Source organism: Ostrea edulis, chromosome 2 (genome assembly GCF_947568905.1).
Source record: "Ostrea edulis chromosome 2, xbOstEdul1.1, whole genome shotgun sequence".
In the NCBI taxonomy this organism is placed as follows: Eukaryota; Metazoa; Mollusca; class Bivalvia; order Ostreida; family Ostreidae; genus Ostrea; species Ostrea edulis.
This window is the reverse complement of record NC_079165.1, coordinates 77486112-77509195: the sequence shown is the minus strand read 5'-3', so window position 1 is coordinate 77509195 and position 23084 is coordinate 77486112. Positions and strand designations below refer to the sequence as shown.

The 23084-nt window shown below is 35.5% G+C and overlaps 1 protein-coding gene and 1 long non-coding RNA gene across 3 annotated transcripts in view; one reads left to right on the top strand and one right to left on the bottom strand.

The window, feature by feature from the left end:
* The window catches only part of LOC125678826 (uncharacterized), a 107698-nt gene that overhangs the window by 57881 nt on the left and 26733 nt on the right, over positions 1-23084 (bottom strand). For both annotated transcript variants that reach the window (XM_056153676.1, XM_056153677.1), the window contains exons 12-22: positions 17567-17728; positions 16342-16433; positions 16096-16249; positions 15082-15123; positions 12179-12352; positions 10644-10775; positions 10186-10302; positions 9858-9905; positions 5083-5208; positions 2926-3119; positions 1475-1616 (exon numbers count right to left, since the gene is read on the bottom strand). In XM_056153676.1, the coding sequence (XP_056009651.1) occupies positions 1475-1616; positions 2926-3119; positions 5083-5208; positions 9858-9905; positions 10186-10302; positions 10644-10775; positions 12179-12352; positions 15082-15123; positions 16096-16249; positions 16342-16433; positions 17567-17728 (1383 nt within the window). The remainder of the gene's footprint in view (positions 1-1474; positions 1617-2925; positions 3120-5082; positions 5209-9857; positions 9906-10185; positions 10303-10643; positions 10776-12178; positions 12353-15081; positions 15124-16095; positions 16250-16341; positions 16434-17566; positions 17729-23084) is intronic.
* On the top strand, positions 21795-22394 carry LOC130051600 (uncharacterized). Its single transcript, XR_008799855.1, has 2 exons — positions 21795-21914; positions 22348-22394. It is a non-coding gene; the product is annotated as an uncharacterized LOC130051600 (long non-coding RNA).

Genomic DNA, 23084 nt, shown 5'->3' with positions numbered 1-23084 from the left:
TCTACAATCATCAACATACCATACAAATACAGAAATCTACAATCATAAACATACCATACAAATACAGAAATCTACAATCATAAATATACCATACAAATGACATAAATCTACAATCATAAATATACCATACAAATACAGAAATCTACAATCATAAATATACCATACAAATGACATAAATCTACAAATCTACAATCATAAATATACCATACAAATACAGAAATCTACAATCATCAATATACCATACAAATGACATAAATCTACAAATCTACAATCATAAATATACCATACAAATGACAGAAATCTACAATCATAAGTATACCATACAAATACAGAAATCTACAATCATAAGTATACCATACAAATACAGAAATCTACAATCATAAATATACCATACAAATACAGAAATCTACAATCATAAATATACCATACAAATACAGAAATCTACAATCATAAATATACCATACAAATACAGAAATCTACAATCATAAGTATACCATACAAATGACGGAAATCTACAATCATAAATATACCATACAAATACAGAAATCTACAATCATAAATATACCATACAAATACAGAAATCTACAATCATAAATATACCATACAAATGACGGAAATCTACAATCATAAGTATACCATACAAATGACGGAATCTATAATCATAAATATACCATACAAATACAGAAATCTACAATCATAAATATACCATACAAATACAGAAATCTACAATCATAAATATACCATACATGATATTATTGTGTAAATAAATTACATATATGTATATAATGTAAAAGTCAAATAAATATTTTTAAAAAATAAAAAAATATACCATACAGAAATATGACAGACGTATGACAAAAATCTACAAAGGACCGGGAGGGGGGGGGGGGGGGGCAAATGCCTATGAAAATTTTAGTTAATGAGGAAACCCCTAGCTTCAACTTATGAGTTATATAACATTTGTGGCAATTTTAAATTTATGTGCCGTTATAACATTCATATTTTAGAAATGTTAATGGCTTGAATCATGTAAATTTTAAATAAAACAAGAAAATTTCTTTTTATATATACATGTATATATTGGAAACTATTTGCACAAATTTATGTCCCTTTATCCTTTACAATCAAAAGTATATTGTACACTTGCCAGAAATCTACGATCAATAGTATAACGTACAGCTGACAAAAAATTCAATTCACATAGTTTTCATCCAGAACCACCACCCCCTTTAAACTAAATATGATAGATGCTGATTTAAATCAATTATCAAATACAAATTCTAACTACACTCTATATACAGTCCTTTTCTAATCTAATCATTATAATCAATATCAAATGACAGATTAACTTATATGGGAATTTTTATCCCCCCCCCCCCCCCTCCTCCCCACTTGAATTCAGATTTTCATCCAACATTGATCTTTTGATTTCTCCCCTACACATATCTTTATAGTTTTAGAGTAAGTAACTCACCCTCAATGCATCCCAGAACGTCCCAGCGCAGAGAAATGGCACCGTTCCATGCCTGGGGGTACAGTCTGATGGCCTTGGCCTCGATCGGGAACTGTATGGTGTTGTTTACCGGGTTTGTGTTGTCAGTGTTACCAGTAAATACCTTCAGTAATAAAAAAAAATAATATCAAAGTCTGAGATCTTTTTGTTCAACATGTGTTGCAAAACATATATGCTTGGCAATTTAAACCCTACATACATGTAGCTTACATTGAACAATACGGAACTGTCGGGATGTGCCAGAACGACCGATCACACTTGACGTTTATACACTGCGGTCACGTGATAGTAAGCAATTGTAGGGCAAAGTTGACATCAACACAACTGGAGCTATGTGCAGTCTCACGATGACGATTCAAGTCACTATTGGGGCTTAGTACCTGGGTGTAAATTAGATGGAAGGGAAAAGGCGCATTTAGATGCGTTTCCTTGGATGGAAGGCGTAAAGTTTTACCGATATCCTCAAGATATTCCCTAGATTTGTTTTCCTCGCCAACTCACATAATTTTATCAAATGCATTTTCTTATTAAATGGTTGTAGTGATTCCTTTCTTTGAAAAATAGCATTTTAATACAGTAATTTGATAGCAATTGAAGTATTCCATGCTTGTTTACTTAGTTGTTATTGTAATCCGGAAGTGACATGCCCTACAAATTACGTTCAACACACGATATAAGTCAGAGTGGATCCGTACATGTATCTCGAAAGTCCCGTATTTCTGTCATCAATATACAAGGCTAAAAACTCACCTAATGAATATTCAAATATAATGTTTCCAGATATTATTGAGATGACAATCTTTGCTTTCAAAAGCACTCAATTTTAACAATAGCAGACGATAGGAAGTAAACAAAATGAAAGGGAGGTAATTCATGATAATGGCGTGTTATAAGGGGGAAGGAGTTACTGTTCATTGATGGAAATTAAACATCAAATTATATACAATGATTCATCTATGCAATATTTTTAAAAAATATATTTTTTCAAAAACATCAATTATTTCTGGGAACATTATACGAGGTGGTCATATCAAAATATGTGTAGCTCCCCTCAATAAAGATTGACCATCAAGATACAGAGCTAAAACTCACCCAATGAATATTCAAATATAAAGTGACTCAATGAATATTTGATAAAAAGCTATACATAATAGCCTTATGCCATAATAATACTTTTCCCTTTTTCTTTTATTGATTGATTTACCAAGATGGATATCAAAAATGGCTAAAATGGGATATAAACTTGAACTGGATATGATGTGGATAAGAAAAACGTAAATATGTGATAAGATACATGTGATAAATATCTACATGATGTACATTATGATACAATTGATAAATACATACAGTATGTCACATATACGTTAAAGTACACAACAATTATCTCCCCTTCAAATTCTCCCTCCCCTTACCTTCTGGGTTCCTGGTGGTTCCTCGTACCAGTTCCATTCTGAGTAGTAGTCGTATTGATAGCTGATTTTGTACCGAGTGACCCACTCCATAGCGTCCGAGCGACCCATGGTCATCACACCCTTAATGATAACCATGTTGTAGAATGAGACCTGGATGTACTCCCCAATCTTATTAGAATGAGCACTCCATCCTCCTGCAAGTGTTTGAAAAAGAAGTGTGAGAAAGAAGTTGATGTATGAAAAATAATTTGATGAATATGTGCAATCTACAAGAAAAAAAGTTGGATGAATATGTATGAAAATGAATTTGATGAATATATGTACAACTTATGAGAAAAAAGTTGATAAATACCGTATGAAGATGAATTCGATGAATATGTGCAATGTATGAGAAAAAAGTTGATAAATATGCTTGAAAAAGAAGAATATATAGCAGAAAAATAAAGTTCATAAATACTGTAGATAAGGCTATTTTCTAGCTGCAGAACTGTAGCTCTCTGAAAAAATATTTTGACGGAACAGAGAGCTACAGTTCCACCCCTAATAAAAACCTTCGATTTACGGCACATAAAAAGCTGCGCACGGTTAAGACCTGATATCGTTTTATTCTTGTGTTGCTGTCTCATAAATTTAATATCAAAAAATTCTTAACATATTTTCTTACTATAGTTGTGTCCCAACATACCTTCAAATATGCATTAAAGCCCCATACGACCTGAAAAATCCCATCTTCAAATGAATTGGTGTGTTGACGTAGCCATGTTAGGTAACCAGTTCTGCAGTTAGCTATTTTCACCCTTCTACATTTGTAAAAGGTTTCACCCCATTTTAGATTCATTCAGACAGAATTGTTTGTGTTAAGACAAGGATAGCAGAGAAATGGCTTTACCCAGTCTCAATTCACCCATTGACAAAAGGGGTGATAATGAAATGGGGGGGGGAGGGTGTACTTCACTGTATACAGTATGTACAGATTTATTTGATGACCCTCAACTCAGCTAATGATTGTCGTATGTGTGTCTCATTCTACACTGATCGAACTTCTACTTATAGTCATTTCATTTCAATATCAATAGGTCTCTCTTTACTAAGAGATTCAGTTATATTTTCTCATTTACTTTCAAAAATTCATTTACATATAGTCCAAAATCTCCGAAACTATGTGTTTTATCTTTTTTCAGAGAAGAGCTGCACAATGCAGGGCATATCCCCTCGCAACGTCTATGAAATCCCATACTGACCTTCGGACCTTAAAATCAATAGGGTTCTCCCTCTCTTGATAACAAAGCTACCTGTGAAGTATCAAATCTATTGCGCAAAAATGAGGCCTGTGAGACGTCTGCAAGCCTTTACCATGAAGTCCTGTAGTGACCTTGACCTTTGCTCTATTGACCCAAAAATCAATAGGGTTCTTCCTCTCTTGATAACAAGGCTACATGTGAAGTATCAAATCAATTGAGCAAAAAAAAAAGTGGCCTGTAGAGTGTCTACAAGCTTTTCCTGTGAAATCCTGTAGTAACCTTAACCTTTGACCCCAAATCAAAAGGGTTCTTCTTCTCTCGATAGCAAAGCTACACTTTAATTAATCGAGCAAAAAATGTGGCCTGTGGAGTGTCTACAAACTCAGTGTACACACACACACATATACTCACATACCCACACTCGGACAGCCCCATTACCATATTCACTTTTACTCACATACCCACACACGGACATCCCCATTACCATATCCACTTTTACTGACATACCCACACACGGACAGTCCCATTACCATATCCACTTTTACTCACATACCCACACACGGACATCCCCATTACCATATCCACTTTTACTCACATACCCACACTCGGACAGCCCCATTACCATATCCACTTTTACTCACATACCCACACACGGACATCCCCATTACCATATCCATTTTTACTCACATACCCACACACGAACAGTCCCATTACCATATCCACTTTGCAATAAATTGCCAGTGGATAATAATTCATGAAAATTTTCTTCATAAGTTCATTTTATTCACACAAAATTTCCATTATACTAATACTTCACTACATCATATTCAGGGTCTCTACTTCTGTTTGCATGGAGTCCCCGTGGATTACCTTTACTTCCTGGATAAATCGATGAGCTTGGGGCCACGTGAATTACCTTTACTTCCTGGATAAATCCGTGAGCTCGGGGCCGCGTGAATGGTGTCCCTTTCTGATGTTGCCACAATGTTTTTGTCTAAAACACTGAAGTCCCCAGACACCAGGGGCTGAGGTACACAATTTGCTGAGACAGAAGAAAGTTGATGAAATCAGAACAAACTTTCAGGAGAGTTACTGCAAACCAACTTGTAATGGCGTGAGAGAAATCTTTACAAGGTTCTTGAGAACCTGATCATCATGAACATTCTTTGCCACAAACCATTCCTTTAATGTCTCTTGTATTTGTTTAAGATAATCTCGGTTGTGAAAATTAGTCGCCCTGAACCAATTCATCAATAGTAAACCGCAAACTATAGTACATCTGTATATGTGTAGTTGCCAATAAAAGTTGGTTTACAGTAATTAAACCAGAATGTGATGCACAGACTTATAATGAATTCATGCTTACAGTAAAACACAGTTACAGTGAACTCACTTATAATGAATTCAAACTTACAGTAAAACACGGTTACAGTGAATACACTTCGCGGGTACGTTAAGGCAGGTTATAAAAATCTTTACTGGGATAAAATCCGCGAAACAATGTGACGTCATAATTGAAATAAGTATATCACTAAGTATATATTAAATTCCGATTTTATTTTTTGTGAAAGTTTTATTTATTCATACTTAAAGATCTGAAGAAATTCAAAATGTTATACTGCTGTCGTGTAATTTCTGTCTGATCAACATGAAAGTAAACTTATGATGTCATGACTATACATCGAGTGACGTTGACACACGGAAGGAATTTGTTAATATGTGCCATGTAAATATATTGACAAAATGTGGAGTATTTGAAATATATGACATGGGATAAATGGAATATATATGTTAAACGCTGAGGATTTATTGATATTACAAAGGTATGTTGATTTCATTCATTGATAATTTTGTTTACCCTGGTAACGGGAAAAACATATTCCATTTAGCATGTCGATCCAATTTTCCTGTCACACACTGAAATAAAACTGCAAAAGTACCACACTACGCCGCATACTTTTAGAGACTTTTTATACACAGTGTGAAAGGTCATAAACTAATGTACACTACAATTACTGCTAGAATCGTCTGTTAAGAAAACTTTTAAAGAAAACTGCATAGCATCAGTGCCAAATGTAAAACATGGTCTAGTGGGTTTCGTGTTTAAATGTTTAGTAATTATTTCTTACTGAAAGTGGTAGGATTCTATCAGTAAATCTGATAAACTATGGGTGTTTTACCGTCATTATCGCCAGTCATACCAATATTTAAATCCTGGGGTACTGTTCTACTTTTCCATTAAGGTACATCTGTGATCTAATTATAACAGCCATGCAATGACGTCATACGGAAGCGAATGTTTGTCATGTTGTTATGATACAAAATGTTCTCATGTAAACAACCAAAATAGGTTTTGTGAGTTGGTAGCTCCCTCTCTCTGTGTATGACAGATTTTAAAAATTATACAGTTTATGTGCATAAATGGAGCATGACCTGCCATCACATACCCGCGTTATAATGAATTCATGCTTACAGTAAAATATGATTACAATGAATACACAAGTTTATAATGAATTCACGCTTACAAGTAAATTTTCCCTGTAGATTTAAAACATATTACAAAATTCTTGAATATAAAAAATTTCATTACAGTTAATAATGATTGAATGATTGATTGTATCTTGTTTTAACGTCTCTCTTGAGAATTTTTCACTCATATGGAAATGTCACCAAGACCGACGAAGGGCTTCAAATTTAGGCCTTTGCTCGGCACTTAACGGCCATTGAGCAGTGAGGGTACTTTACTGTGACATGGGACATCCGTTTTTAAGGTCATCTCCGAGGACCCAAGTCATTCACAACTGATGCCGAGCGTTTGGCGATGGAACTATCAATATCTATTTTAATGACTTAGGTCTGTCGCGGCCAGGATTCGAACCCAGGCCTTCTGCAAGCGGGGCGAATGCTCTAACCTCTAGACCACCGTGGCGGTCGGTTTATGATGAATAAATATTGTTATAAGCGTGTTTTACTGTTTAGATCAGATCACAGTCTAAACTACTTCAGTATCAATACAGAATCACGTGGGGGGAATAGGGGTATAAAAAACAAGGGGGGGCTTATTTGACTATCTGTATATCAAGCAACAAAATTTATCACTATGTACATGAATACAAGAGCAATGGATCTCATGTGCATTGGATTAAGTTGAATTTCTTATTTACAACGGATTGAGTTTATTTTTTTTTTTGGTAACATTAAATTTGATTCACTTTTAAGTGTAAGTTATACCATTTAAACTGTGTGTCTCTGTGTGTAAGACAGTCCAGTGTACATTTAAACTGTGTGTAAGACAGTCCAGTGTACATTTAAACTGTGTGTAAGACAGTGCAGTGTACATTCAAACTGTGTGTAAGACAGTCCAGTGTACATTTAAACTGTGTGTAAGACAGAGCAGTGTACATTCAAACTGTGTGTAAGACAGTCCAGTGTACATTTAAACTGTGTGTAAGACAGTCCAGTGTACATTTAAACTGTGTGTAAGACAGTGCAGTGTACATTCAAACTGTGTGTAAGACAGTCCAGTGTACATTTAAACTGTGTGTAAGACAGAGCAGTGTACATTCAAACTGTGTGTAAGACAGTCCAGTGTACATTTAAACTGTGTGTAAGACAGTCCAGTGTACATTTAAACTGTGTGTAAGACAGTCCAGTGTACATTCAAACTGTGTGTAAGACAGTCCAGTGTACATTCAAACTGTGTGTAAGACAGTCCAGTGTACATTTAAACTGTGTGTAAGACAGTCCAGTGTACATTTAAACTGTGTGTAAGACAGTCCAGTGTACATTTAAACTGTGTGTAAGACAGACCAGTGTACATTTAAACTGTGTGTAAGACAGTCCAGTGTACATTTAAACTGTGTGTAAGACAGAGCAGTGTACATTTAAACTGTGTGTAAGACAGTCCAGTGTACATTTAAACTGTGTGTAAGACAGACCAGTGTACATTTAAACTGTGTGTAAGACAGTCCAGTGTACATTTAAACTGTGTGTAAGACAGAGCAGTGTACATTCAAACTGTGTGTAAGACAGTCCAGTGTACATTTAAACTGTGTGTAAGACAGAGCACTGTACATTTAAACTGTGTGTAAGACAGTCCAGTGTACATTTAAACTGTGTGTAAGACAGTCCAGTGTACATTTAAACTGTGTGTAAGACAGAGCAGTGTACATTTAAACTGTGTGTAAGACAGTCCAGTGTACATTTAAACTGTGTGTAAGACAGAGCAGTGTACATTTAAACTGTGTGTAAGACAGAGCAGTGTACATTTAAACTGTGTGTAAGACAGTCCAGTGTACATTCAAACTGTGTGTAAGACAGTCCAGTGTACATTTAAACTGTGTGTAAGACAGAGCAGTGTACATTTTTTCTTTGAAGATCTACCCAGCCTGCATCAGCTGTGGCTCGTGGTACATAGATTGTGTTACTTTACTATAATAGTTTTGTCTGTGAGACTTATTTTAATTGCAACATATATAAATTATTGTATTTTTGCAGTAAAGATTGTCAGAGTATATTTTCAGAGTTTGTAAGTTCAGAGGTCAATTTTTACATAACACATTATAATTCTATTAGAATTATAAGCTGTTTTATTGGTTACTTATTGTCAACACTTTATGAAATCTAAAATGTAAAAATGTACTTTTTTTGTAAGTAATTTGTTATTTGTTTCATTTATACATGTAGGTCAATGCCTCATCTGAAGTAGTAGTACTAGTATGTTCTAAGTAATTCCTTGCTGCTCGGTTACGTATGTTTGCTCAGTTTATACATGTTACACATGTTTGCTTGGTTAAACATATTTGCTTGGTTACACGTTTGCTTGGTTACACATGTTCGTTTGGTTACATGTTTGCTCGGTTACACATGTTCGCTTGGTTAAATATGTTTGCTCAGTTACACGTTTGCTCGGTTACACACGTTTGCTTGGTTACACGTTTGCTTGGTTACACATGTTTGCTTGGTTACATGTTTGCTTGGTTACACATTTGCTCAGTTACACACGTTTACTTGGTTACACATGTTTGCTTGGTTACACATGTTTGCTTGGTTACACGTTTGCTTGGTTACAATATCTTTGCTTGGTTACACATGTTTGCTTGGTTACATATGTTTGCTCGGTTACAATATGTTAGCTTAGTTACACATGTTTGCTTGGTTACTCATGTTTGCTCGGTTACACATGTTTGCTTGGTTACATATGTTTGCTCGGTTACAATATCTTTGCTTGGTTACTCATGTTTGCTCAGTTACACATGTTTGCTTGGTTACATATGTTTGCTCGGTTACAATATCTTTGCTTGGTTACTCATGTTTGCTCAGTTACATATGTTTGCTTGGTTACACATGTTTGCTCGGTTACACATGTTCGCTTGGTTACATATGTTTGCTTGGCTACGATACGTTTGCTTGGTTACAGATGTTTGCTTGGTTACATATGTTTGCTTGGCTACAATATGTTTGCTTAGTTACACATGTTCGCTTGGTTACATATGTTTGATTGGCTACAATATGTTTGCTTTAGTTACACATGTTTGCTCGATAAACATGTTTGCTTGGTTACATATGTTTTTTTGCTCAGTTACGATATGTTTGCTTGGTTACACATGTTTCCTTGGTTACACATGTTTGCTTGGTTACACATGTTTCCTTGGTTACACATGTTTGCTCAGTTACACATGATTGTCTTACTTGGTGTCAGTGGAGTTGGTGCTCCTGTTGTAGTTGATGGCAGGATAGCTAAAAGTATCAAAAAGAAACAACTGAAACAGCTGGATGATGGATTCAAAGAACTACCCATTTTTTAACATCAGGTTCATCATTTTTCATTTCCCCCTAAAATTCAACAAAGATTTTGTCCATAATAAAACTATTGCTTCTTTTCTAAATGATGAATTTTATAAGTAAATTAATGTTGCTTTCCTACAACATTAGTAAAGAGTATCAACACAGACACACAACATTTCAGGGCCTTTAGTACTGATGTACCAAAGTCAGTAAGAAAGTACTAATCTAGTACCTGGTTTTTTACAGATGTACTGCTGTTCATGGTCACATCTTTTGTCATTCCACTGGTACAGCCATGATGTAACCATCTCCATACAATCCTCCCCTGACAAAGCCTCATTCGGCTCCCCTACAACAAAAGACACAGATTAATTTACATCTCCTCACAATCCTCCCCTGACAAAGCCTCATTCGGCTCCCCTACAACAAAAGACACAGATTAATTTACATCTCCTCACAATCCTCCCCTGACAAAGCCTCATTAGGCTCCCCTACAACAAAAGACACAGATTAATTTACATCTCCACATAATCCTCCCCTGACAAAGCCTCATTCGGCTCCCCAACAACAAAACACACACAGGGATTGATTACATCTTCATATAGTCTCCAAAATTTACAAAAAGTCTGCAGAAATAAAGTTCCACAAATAATACCAGCTCAGCAGCAGTTTGTTTCCATGACAACCTACCTGGGTGCCAGTTGAGGTAGGCAAAGGGCAGTGTGGCATTGACCCACTCCCAGCCACCTTCTTGTGTCGCATCAGACCCGCCGATCCAGAAGTTGGACTGTATACTAGCATATGGACCAGTACTTAGGATTCCTGTAAAACAGAATCATCTGAATGTCATAGAAACTGACCACTAGTCGGTCTACTGGCTAGCACTGACCAGTATTTAGAATTCCTATAAAACAGAATTATCTCAATGTCATACAAATTGACCACTAGTCTACTGGTCAGCATTGACCAGTACTTAGGATTCCTGAAATCTCAATGTCATCTATGTACTAAGCACCTTTGTTCATGTCCAACTTAAAATAGTGAGAATAGAGTATGATAATGTTTATGTTGATACCAGACTTTCTAAATGTTTAATCAGTAAATAGTGCGAATAGAGTGTGATTATGTTTATGTTGATACCGGACTTTGTATGATAATGTTTATTTTGATACGGGACTTTCTAAACATTCAATCAGTAATTAGTGCAAATAGAGTGTGATAATGTTTATGTTGATACTGGACTTTGTATGATAATGTTTATGTTGATACTGGACTTTGTATGATAATGTTTATTTTGATACGGGACTTTCTAAACATTTAATCAGTAAATAGTGCGAATAGAGTGTGATAATGTTTATGTTGATACCGGACTTTGTATGATAATGTTTATGTTGATACCGGACTTTGTATGATAATGTTTATGTTGATACCGGACTTTGTAAGATAATGTTTATGTTGATACCGGACTTTCTAAACGTTCAATCAGTATATAGTGCGAATAGAGTGTGATAATGTTTATGTTGATACCGGACTTTGTATGATAATGTTTATGTTGATACCGGACTTTCTAAACATTTAATCAATAAATAGTGAGAACAGAGTATGATAATGTTTATGTTGATACCGGACTTTCTAAACATTTAATCAATAAATAGTGAGAACAGAGTGTGATAATGTTTATTATTATACTTTCATGTAAAATACTCCAACCTGATTGGTCGAGAAGCATTTGAAAAAACATATTGTTACCCTCTGAGAACAAAAAACACACGCTCCAGGGTGATAGTATCTAGCAACGGGTAACAGTACTTGACAACGGGTGATATAAAAAATTATCACATGCGTCAAATTTATGCGCGTACGGTTCGCCGTCGATTGCTAGACGACGTCGTTTGAGCGTTTGTAATAAACGCGAGTACCCGCATCGAAATACGAAATATCGCATGACAGTGATTGATCAAATGTCAACAGACGTAAATTTTTCTGCTTTCCAGTTTACATAACATTCAGTATAATAAAACAAATATTGCATGTAGTTGAGGGTAACATTGAAATTGTCATCCCTCAAGAAACCATTGTCAACCTCGGCTACGCCTCGGTTGACAATGGTTTTCTCGGGGTGAAAATTTTCAATGTTACCCTCAACTACATGCAATATTTATATATGTTGATACCGGACTTTCTAAATTACAAATGAAGTGTCAATGTTATCAAGATTTATCTACCTTGAATGTAATGCTGCTCTCGAACACTTTCTATGTTGAGTAGAGTCCCTCCCATCTGATTGCAATCCCACAATGCATCATTCCACGTCTTGGGTTTTCCCAGCACCACCTTGTAACACGTGTTACTGAGTGTATTGGAAATCCAGCCTGTCCCACAAGCTTTATTCCAAGGAGCTAAAGATTTGATTAAGTGGGGAAAAAAGACAAGTTAATTTGTTGGAAAATATGTTTTGAATATGACTCGTTCATCCAATCAATTTAATCATTACATAATGATGAACAGGTGAAGATAATATACAGTGATCAATCTCATAGATCCTATAAATAATACAAAATCAAAAACGGGGTAAACAGACTCCTGGACATACCAGAGGTGGGATCTGGTGTGTAGGAGGGGTAAGTATCATAGATTAGCAAACATGCTTTACACTGATTAATCCATTACTATATTCATAAACTGTTATCAAACAAACACAGCGCAGGGTGGTGGGGGTGGGGGGTGGGGGGTGGTGGTGTAGTTATTTGTCACACTATAGTGCATCAAATTACACGGACTCTTGGACACACCAGAGGTCGGATCAGATGCCTTGGAGGAGTAATCATTCCATATTGACTGATCACACCCACTGTATACCCTATATCTTAATCAGGTAAATGGAGTAATCTGTAGTCAAAATCTGTATGTAAAGAATGGTCTAAGAACATTCCCTATCAGTGCATTCCATGCTCACAATGATCAATCCCATAATTTCTATAAAGAATACAAAATTAAGAGTGGGGCAAACACGGACCCCTTGACATTGCAGAGGTGGGATCAGACAAACACGGACCCCTTGACATTGCAGAGGTGGGATCAGACAAACACGAACCCCTTGACATTGCAGAGGTGGGATCAGACAAACACGGACCCCTTGACATTGCAGCGGTGGGATCAAACAAACACGGACCCCTTGACATTGCAGAGGTGGGATCAAACAAACACGGACCCCTTGACATTGCAGAGGTGGGATCAGACAAACACGGACCCCTTGACATTGCAGAGGTGGGATCAGACAAACACGGACCCCTTGACATTGCAGAGGTGGGATCAGACAAACACGGACCCCTTGACATTGCAGAGGTGGGATCAGACAAACACGGATCCCTTGACATTGCAGAGGTGGGATCAGGTGTCTAGGAGGAATAAGCATCTCCTATCACTTGGAAAAAGATATTGAATATCATGGAAGAATTCGACTTGTAGAAATGATAGTTCAAAAATTATATTGCAAGAACATAAATTGAGGAGTGTTAGACTGTGAAGAATTCGATTCAATATAAACCAGTTAGAATTATACTTCTGATTTCAAGAGACAAACTTTCAGCTAATTCATATGAACATTGAATTCTTGCATGTAATCCAAAATCTAAAGAATATTATAAATCAATGAACAAAGGCCACAATTTTTTTTACATGAGAAACCTGGTGTTATGGGGTGTTAGTTGAACTCTAGCTGCAGAACTGTAGTTCTCCAAGAAAATATTGGTACAGATCAGATCTGTCCCAATATTTTCTAAGAGAGCTACAGTTCTGTAGATAGTTGAAGTCATGAATTGATTTACATTTACTGGTGTGGGTAGTTGTGAGTTGAATTCAGAAATGGATTTAAATACAGCTGGTGTTGTTGGTTGTGAGTTGAGTTAATGAATTGAATTAGATTTACCTGGTGTTGTTGGTTGTGAGTTGAGTTAATGAATAGAATTAGATTTACCTGGTGTTGTTGGTTGTGAGTTGAGTTAATGAATTGAATTAGATTTACCTGGTGTTGTTGGTTGTGAGTTGAGTTAATGAATAGAATTAGATTTACCTGGTGTTGTTGGTTGTGAGTTGAGTTAATGAATAGAATAAGATTTACCTGGTGTTATTGGTTGTGAGTTGAGTTAATGAATTGAATTAGATTTACCTGGTGTTGTTGGTTGTGAGTTGAGTTAATGAATAGAATTAGATTTACCTGGTGTTGTTGGTTGTGAGTTGAGTTAATGAATAGAATTAGATTTACCTGGTGTTGTTGGTTGTGAGTTGAGTTAATGAATAGAATTAGATTTACCTGGTGTTATTGGTTGTGAGTTGAGTTAATGAATTGAATTAGATTTACCTGGTGTTGTTGGTTGTGAGTTGAGTTAATGAATTGAATTAGATTTACCTGGTGTTGTTGGTTGTGAGTTGAGTTAATGAATTGAATTAGATTTACCTGGTGTTGTTGTTTGTGAGTTGAGTTAATGAATTGAATAAGATTTACCTGGTGTTATTGGTTGTGAGTTGAGTTAAAGAATTGAATAAGATTTACCTAGTGTTATTGGTTGTGAGTTGAGTTAATGAATTGAATTAGATTTACCTGGTGTTATTGGTTGTGAGTTGAGTTAATGAATTGAATTAGATTTACCTGGTGTTGTTGGTTGTGAGTTGAGTTAATGAATAGAATAAGATTTACCTGGTGTTATTGGTTGTGAGTTGAGTTAATGAATAGAATTTGATTTACCTGGTGTTATTGGTTGTGAGTTGAGTTAATGAATTGAATTAGATTTACCTGGTGTTATTGGTTGTGAGTTGAGTTAATGAATTGAATTAGATTTACCTGGTGTTGTTGGTTGTGAGTTGAGTTAATGAATAGAATAAGATTTACCTGGTGTTATTGGTTGTGAGTTGAGTTAATGAATAGAATTTGATTTACCTGGTGTTATTGGTTGTGAGTTGAGTTAATGAATAGGATTTGATTTACCTGGTGTTGTTGTTTGTGAGTTGAGTTAATGAATAGAATTTGATTTACCTGGTGTTGTTGTTTGTGAGTTGAGTTAATGAATAGAATTTGATTTACCTGGTGTTGTTGTTTGTGAGTTGAGTTAATGAATTGAATAAGATTTACCTGGTGTCGTTGATGGCATCACAGTTGACTGTGCTCCAGGTTCTGTCAAAATCACAAGTATACAATATACAGATTTAAATTCATTTTCACGTCTGAATATTTTCCCCCATATTTCATTGTAATTCAAAATTTGTTGTTTGCCTTCATTAAAAATAAGATTGTGCACAGATTTTGAGGCTTTTTGTTTCTTTCAATTTATTACAATCTTGAATGAAACTTGAAAAATACCCAAGATCAGACAACAATCAATAAGATTATTATGTGATATTCAATATGTACCAGATCTAGAAAGTGCATGTTGACATAATATCTTATAACAATTAATGTCCACTTTGCATTACATTTAATCAGTGTGTTGCAGTCCTACAAGCTCTGGCTAGTTATAGCTCAATCTGTAAAACACTGGACTGTCGTGCCAGTGGTCCCGGGTTCGATTCCCAGCAGGGACATATACTTTCTTGTCACACATGTATTAGTATTGTTACTAATGGTACTCACGAGCTGATGTCTAATGGGAGTATTACAATATTCAGCATGATTCCAATAGCACTAATTCATGATTGTACCAAGCACAGTAAAACATGGTTATAACAAAGTGCTTAGAATGAACTATTCTGATTGGTCGTACATATAATTTGTTACAGTAAAACAATTTTATAGTAAACCTCCAGGGCCAATGAAAAAAAAGATCGTTATAACTAAAATTCCTTATATAATATATCAAACAAAATTTCCCTCATTTATCTTAATTGGGAAATAAATATCACTTCACAAAAGTGTGAATTCATTGTAAATGTGTTCATAAAAAGTGTGTTTTACTGTATATCCAATAAGTTTATAATACATGTTAAAACTACAGGGAATGAAAATCACTTTACTTTGAGCATAACTTCATCATAAGTGTGTTTTACTGTAGTCTATGACCTATATAATGCTCAGAATATTTCAGATACACCGCAACACTGGCAATGAAGCTGAATGTTTCAGCCTTAGATTTTGCATCACATGACCCACCTGCTTGCTTTCTGCAGATAAAACTGAGTGGAGTGCTACAGTTCTCATCATCCCAGGATCCGGTGTAATCCAGGCGGCCGGATTGTATTTTAATACAATCATCACCATTGGCTACATCATCTGGCTCACCGGGAAAGAAATTCTGAAACCCATTCTACAGAAACAAAAGTTTTTATTTTAGAAAAGCATATGAAAATGTTTGCAAGTTTTCATCATAATTGTGTATAAATCATCAATGTGACTTACATTGACAAATCTTTGATCCACCCATCTAAATTTCTGATATTCAGAGCTGTATTTCAAACCAATCCAGGATGTTCCTATGTCTTGTATGTGTTCTGAAAATTTCAGAATTTAACATGTCTAACCAGTTTATTACAAAATGAAACAAGGGTTTTGAGAGGGATACTTGCAAATATGTGTTTTGTGTTAGTGTAGAATACTTGTGTAGCTGTGTTATTTGTTTGCGTGAAATACTTGTATACCTGTGTTGTGTGTTTGTATGGAATACTTGTAAACCTGTGTTGTGTGTTTGTATGGAATACTTGTATACCTGTAATGTGTGTTTGTATGGAATACTTGTATACCTGTGTTGTGTGTTTGTATGGAATACTTGTAAACCTGTGTTGTGTGTTTGTATGGAATACTTGTATACCTGTGTTGTGTGTTTGTATGGAATACTTGTATACCTGTGTTGTGTGTTTGTGTGGAATACTTGTATACCTGTGTTGTGTGTTTGTGTGGAATACTTGTATACCTGTGTTGTGTGTTTGTATGGAATACTTGTATACCTGTGTTGTGTGTTTGTATGGAATACTTGTATACCTGTGTTGTGTGTTTGTGTGGAATACTTGTATACCTGTGTTGTGTGTTTGTGTGGAATACTTGTATACCTGTGTTGTGTGTTTGTATGGAATACTTGTATACCTGTGTTGTGTGTTTGTATGGAATACTTGTAAACCTGTGTTGTGTGTTTGTATGGAATACTTGTAAACCTGTGTTGTGTGTTTGTATGGAATACTTGTATACCTGTGTTGTGTGTTTGTGTGGAATACTTGTATACCTGTGTTGTGTGTTTGTGTGGAATACTTGTATACCTGTGTTGTGTGTTTGTATGGAATACTTGTATACCTGTGTTGTGTGTTTGTATGGAATACTTGTATACCTGTGTTGTGTGTTTGTATGGAATACTTGTATACCTGTGTTGTGTGTTTGTATGGAATACTTGTATACCTGTGTTGTGTGTTTGTATGGAATACTTGTATACCTGTGTTGTGTGTTTGTATGGAATACTTGTATACCTGTGTTGTGTGTTTGTATGGAATACTTGTATACCTGTGTTGTGTGTTTGTATGGAATACTTGTATACCTGTAATGTGTGTTTGTATGGAATACTTGTATACCTGTGTTGTGTGTTTGTATGGAATACTTGTATACCTGTAATGTGTGTTTGTATGGAATACTTGTTTACCTGTGATGAAGGACTGTTCATATGGATCTCTGATTGTCACTAAATCAGCCGAGTAGGAATAACAGACACGTCTAGCATTATTCCATGACTGGAGCGAGTCGTTCCCAAACAAGTAACAACCAGAATTGTACTGTAACCATCCTCTCTCACAATGAGTCTGGACTGCAAAACAAAATCATAAGTGATTAGTTGTAAATGTTTAAAAAAAATATCACTGGTCGAAAAATATTTGGATCAACGATAAAAATTTATAGTGAGGTAATGCCATTGTAATACGTCAATGTTGTATAGATTATCAGTATACAGGGTAATTTTCGCCTCATGTTATTTTCGCCTCATGCTATTTTTGCCTTTCTACACTTAAAGTGACTTTTAGATGGTTTTGCCCCATTTTTAATCTTATCTTGTCATGCTGTAGTTCAGTTACTTTAATGAGTTAAACAATAGAATATCTAATATTATAGATTGTTAAATACTCTATTGTATAACTCTGCCAGAATGATAAGAAATGAATAATTTGTAGCTGGACTCTCTTGACCAATGGAAAAATATATTAGATCTATTTCTTTAATTGCATGCTGTTTTTATATTCATATGAAGCAGAATTTATTCAAAAACTTCTACGTGAGAAGAAAAAATCTCTCGCTGTGACCTTCAATTCGACTTTTAGATATATCGATGACGTTTTGTCTATTAACAATGATAGCTTTCATTCATATGTCGATTTGATATATCCCTGTGAGCTCGAAATAAAGGACACCACAGAGTCGTCCACTTCTGCTTCATGCTTAGACATTTTATTGAAAGTAGACATTAACGGCAAACTGACAACTCAACTGTATGACAAACGGGATGATTTCAGCTTCTCCATCGTCAACTTCCCACATTTATGTAGCAATATTCCATTATCACCTGCATATGGTGTTTATATATCTCAACTGATTCGATATGAAAGAGCTTGTTCTGGGTATAGTCGGTTTTTAAATCGAGGTAAGCTACTGACAAACAAGTTGATGGTACAGGGATTTCAACAGTCTCGATTGAAGTCAGCATTTCGCAAATTCTATGGTCATTATAACGATCTAGTTCGTCAATACAACCTCGCATTGGGTCAAATGCTGTCTGACGTGTTTCATACCGATTGTTAAGCCGTTCTTGGCACACTGATTTTGACTGCGGATAACTCCCGTTTACCTGATCAGGATATGGGGCTCACGGCGGGTGTGACCGGTCAACAGGGGATGCTTACTCCTCCTAAGCACCTGATCCCACCTCTGGTGTGTCCAGGGGTCCGTGTTTGCCCAACTATCTATTTTGTATTGCTTGTAGGAGTTATGAGATTGATCACTGTTCGTTATCTTCACCTTGCATTGCAAGAATATAATAGACATATACAATATTAGAAATTTATATTGTACATTTTGTTTGGACCATGTTAGATTTTGCCTGCCATGTGACAATGATTTTGTCTATAACCTTACATGAAAAACTGAAGTTTTATGTAATGATTTTGTATATAACCGTGCATGATGAAGAACTGAAGTTTTATGTAATGATTTTGTATATAACCGTGCATGATGAAGAACTGAAGTTTTATGTAATGATTTTGTATATAATCCTGCATGAAGAACTGAAGTTTTATGTAATGATTTTGTATATAACCATGCATGATGAAGAACTGAAGTTTTATGTAATGATTTTGTATATAATCCTGCATGATGAAGAACTGAAGTTTTATGTAATGATTTTGTATATAATCCTGCATGATGAAGAACTGAAGTTTTATGTAATGATTTTGTACATAATCGTGCATGATGAAGAACTGGGCTGAGTTTTACTAAACTTCTTATCTTACGCCAGAAATTCTGACTTAAGAATTTCGTACGTTTTAATTTAAGATACGATGCTTCTGTTTTACTAACGTGTTCTTAAGTTTCCATCGTAAACTTAACTTGCGAAATATTCGCAACATACGATCTGACACTGCGCAATCGCATTTGTTACTTTCGCTTTCAGTATTTCATAGTACATGTAAATTCAATATGGATTTACAGAAGTTGATGAGGTCCTCATTGGGGATTTAACAATTTTAAAGCAAATAAAGTTCAAAATAAATAATTACTAAAATGTAAGAATATTTTTGTACAAAAATATATTTGTTATGATTGCATACGAAATATCAATCGTATTCATATTCTTTTTTAAAATACATTTCAAATTACTGTAAAAAGTATATGAAAACGAAAATAGATTTTAAACTATTAATTGCAACCGCCGCTTTCACCTAGAGGTAGAGCGCTCGCCCCGCATGCGGAAGGTCGGGGTACGAATACTGGCCACGGCAGACCTAAGTCGTTAAAACAGATAGTGACAGTTCCATCGCCAAACGCTCGGCATCAGGTGTGAATGTCAAGGTTCCTCGGAGATGACCTGATTTTTTAAACGGATGTCCCGTGTCACAGTAGGGTGGCACACTAAAGAACCCTCACTGCTCAATGCCGTAAGCGCCGAGAAAAAGTTTGAATTTGAGGCCCTTCACCGGTCTTGGTGACATCTCCATATGAGTGAAAAATTCTCGAGAGAGACGTTAAACAAGATACAATCAATCAACGAACTATTATAAATGACTACATACACAGTACAATACACTGGACCATCCTCTTAATATATATATACTTCACATAACAAAATATATGTACATATACATGTACGAAGTGAAAAACCTGCAAATTTTCCATCTCACCATTTTTCAGCGATATTGAATTTTTCGGTGCATTTACTAACACATGCCCTGTAAAGGGTGTAGAAGATGTACACCAGAAAATGTACATTTTTGCTCTTGGTTATGGAATGATGTACACTATTCGTGACTATGTGGTCGGTATAGACAAATCAAACGTGTCTTGGTATTTTAAAAATGTGTTCTACCAACTCGGGGGTATGTAGACCGATATAATTATTGATTTTCTTAATTTCAAGCTCGGGGGACGGTCGTTCTGACCCTCGCCTACACATTATTCTTGAATCAGTATATAGGAAAAAAATAGTCAATATCTCTGTTTAATAGCAAGCCCGGCTGTGATAATCCTGAAATTTTATAAATGTAAAATAATCCAAGTGTAACGTTGGAGTATATTTCAAAGAACAAATTAGAACAACACCATATTGTACAAAATACAATGAATAAAGCATTTGCGTATAATAAAATATAAATAATTTGCTATATGTAGACCTACCATGTTAGGATCCCTCCCCTCATTTTTATAAGGATACATTGAGACTCATTCAAAAAAGACAAGTCAGTAGAATTTGATATACAGAGTTTGAAATAGCATGTATAGTAGCATGGTTCATTTTTGGCGTGCAGACTAAAAATTGGGCCCGGGAGAAGGTCACGTATATATATATATATATGTATATAATATATGTTATTTTGTATGTGAAATTTACGCAAAATTGACATCGTCACGTTAAAAAAAGACAAACAGTAACACACAGGGGAAAGAGAGAGAGAGAGAGAGAGAGAGAGAGATTGAGAGAGAGAGAGATTGCTCCTTTGATTTTAGATGCGCTTTGTATTTTATGTTACACAGAACAGTTTCTTCAATACTAGATCCGCCACTTCATCATTTGCATTATGATGTCAAAACATAGAATATGACGTCACATGTCATTATTTATTGTGTGGAGATTGAACTCGATTTGAAACCCGTGTCAAAATATGGCTGTGGTATCCTAAAAAGTATTCTTGGAGGTGAAAATTTGGGAAATTTCCAGTGAACTGCTTAGGCCTACGTGTTTTCGAAAACTTATATCCTAGCGTTCAATGAGTTCTATATTTGTCACAGTGTGAGAACTTCACTTCTCTCGCTAAAATTTCAATGAGGACGAAGAGGTTTGTTTTCATTTTGTCTCAAAATGCTCTGGAACATCGAACAGCATGAGGGCAGCCATTTTTATTTAGTTAACAATTAACTTACGAAAAAAAATATTACTTAAGATAGCCCATAGGCTGTCGTGGAGTTACGATGATTTTTTTAACGTAACTTAAGTTATGAAGTTTGATAAGACGGATTTTTATCGTAAGTTAAGGTTACGATGAAATCTTGAACTTACGAAGTTTAGTAAAACTCAGCCCTGAAGTTTTACATTGTATGTAATGTGAAGTATCTATTACAGAAAGTACAACTCGCAACCTTCGCTAATAACAACTGTGATGGAATTGTAATTCCGGAATTTTCTTATTTGCTCGTTTTGCAGTTGTTAGTTTTTTATTTAGAATCACTGCTTTTCCCGCAAACACGCTGTGTGAAGTTTTTTAGTTTTTCGAGCTATCAAGAGCCAAAGAGTAAGTGTTTATCAAGTGCATAATGTTAATCACATTGTTCGTAATGTATATTGATGCTTTCATGCAATTTTCGAGTGAGATTTTGTGCATTTATACTTATTACTCAATACACATGTTGATCATTGGCTCAGGCTAGGTATGCAACATGGACCAGTCCAATGTATTTTGTGTATCAAATCTTTGATTAATATTACTGTTACTTACCGTCTTGCATATTTGTGTGTGTGTACATTGATTTTTTGGTAGGTAAGTTTGTAGAGTTTAAAATTAAGAATCGCTTCTGTGCAGAACTTCCATTTTCGTTTATTTTCCAATTTTGGCATTGTATAAAATTCGGATTGGTCACTAGGATTGGAAATGGTTCGTAATTGTCATATAGTCAGTTATTTTCTATGTGAATTCTTACTTATGTACCTTTGTTGTTATCTTTCAGTATTTCACCCTCTCAGGAGGAGGCAGAATAAATTTGGAACATTAAAACCAGATCTTATTATTGCACAGTGAAATATCTGGCACCAACAATTGTCGGCCAAGATGAGCCTGAAATCGGAACCAAAATCACAGAGAGAGATGACTCGTACATGTCAGCTGTCAACACTGGGACAGGAACAATACGAGGCAGCAGTTGATAGGCACTTGCAGAAGATTCATGAAGTTAAAAGGGAAATTGACGGATGCATAGATGACATTAAGTTGATAAAGCCCTCCAGCGAACCATGTATAGATGCATTCCGCCAACTTTTAAACTCCTGCTACAGTGCATATAGGAAGTGTTCCGAGGACTTTCTCTCCTACTTGCGAGGCATGCGAACATCTGAAAGTCTTAATGAAGCAGCGGCCCACCGTTTAATTATGGACACTATGAGAGCAAAGGTTGATGCTGTGCATCACAATTTGAATGAACTTTGTAATGTAAAAGATTCAAAAACACAATGGTCTAGAGCAGGATCTACACATTCACAACATGACCTTCGAAGGAAAATTAGCCCTAGCAGGTCCAAATCATCAACACCCAGTGAGTTTTCTGTAGGGCACACTAAGTACAGCTTAAGTAAAAGTGGAAGTTCAAGTACCTACCTCCAAAGAGTGGAAGCCAAACTAAATGCATCTCGAGCCAAATTAAAATATGTCGCAAAGGAGGTGATAATTCTTAAGGAAAGGGCATCCTTG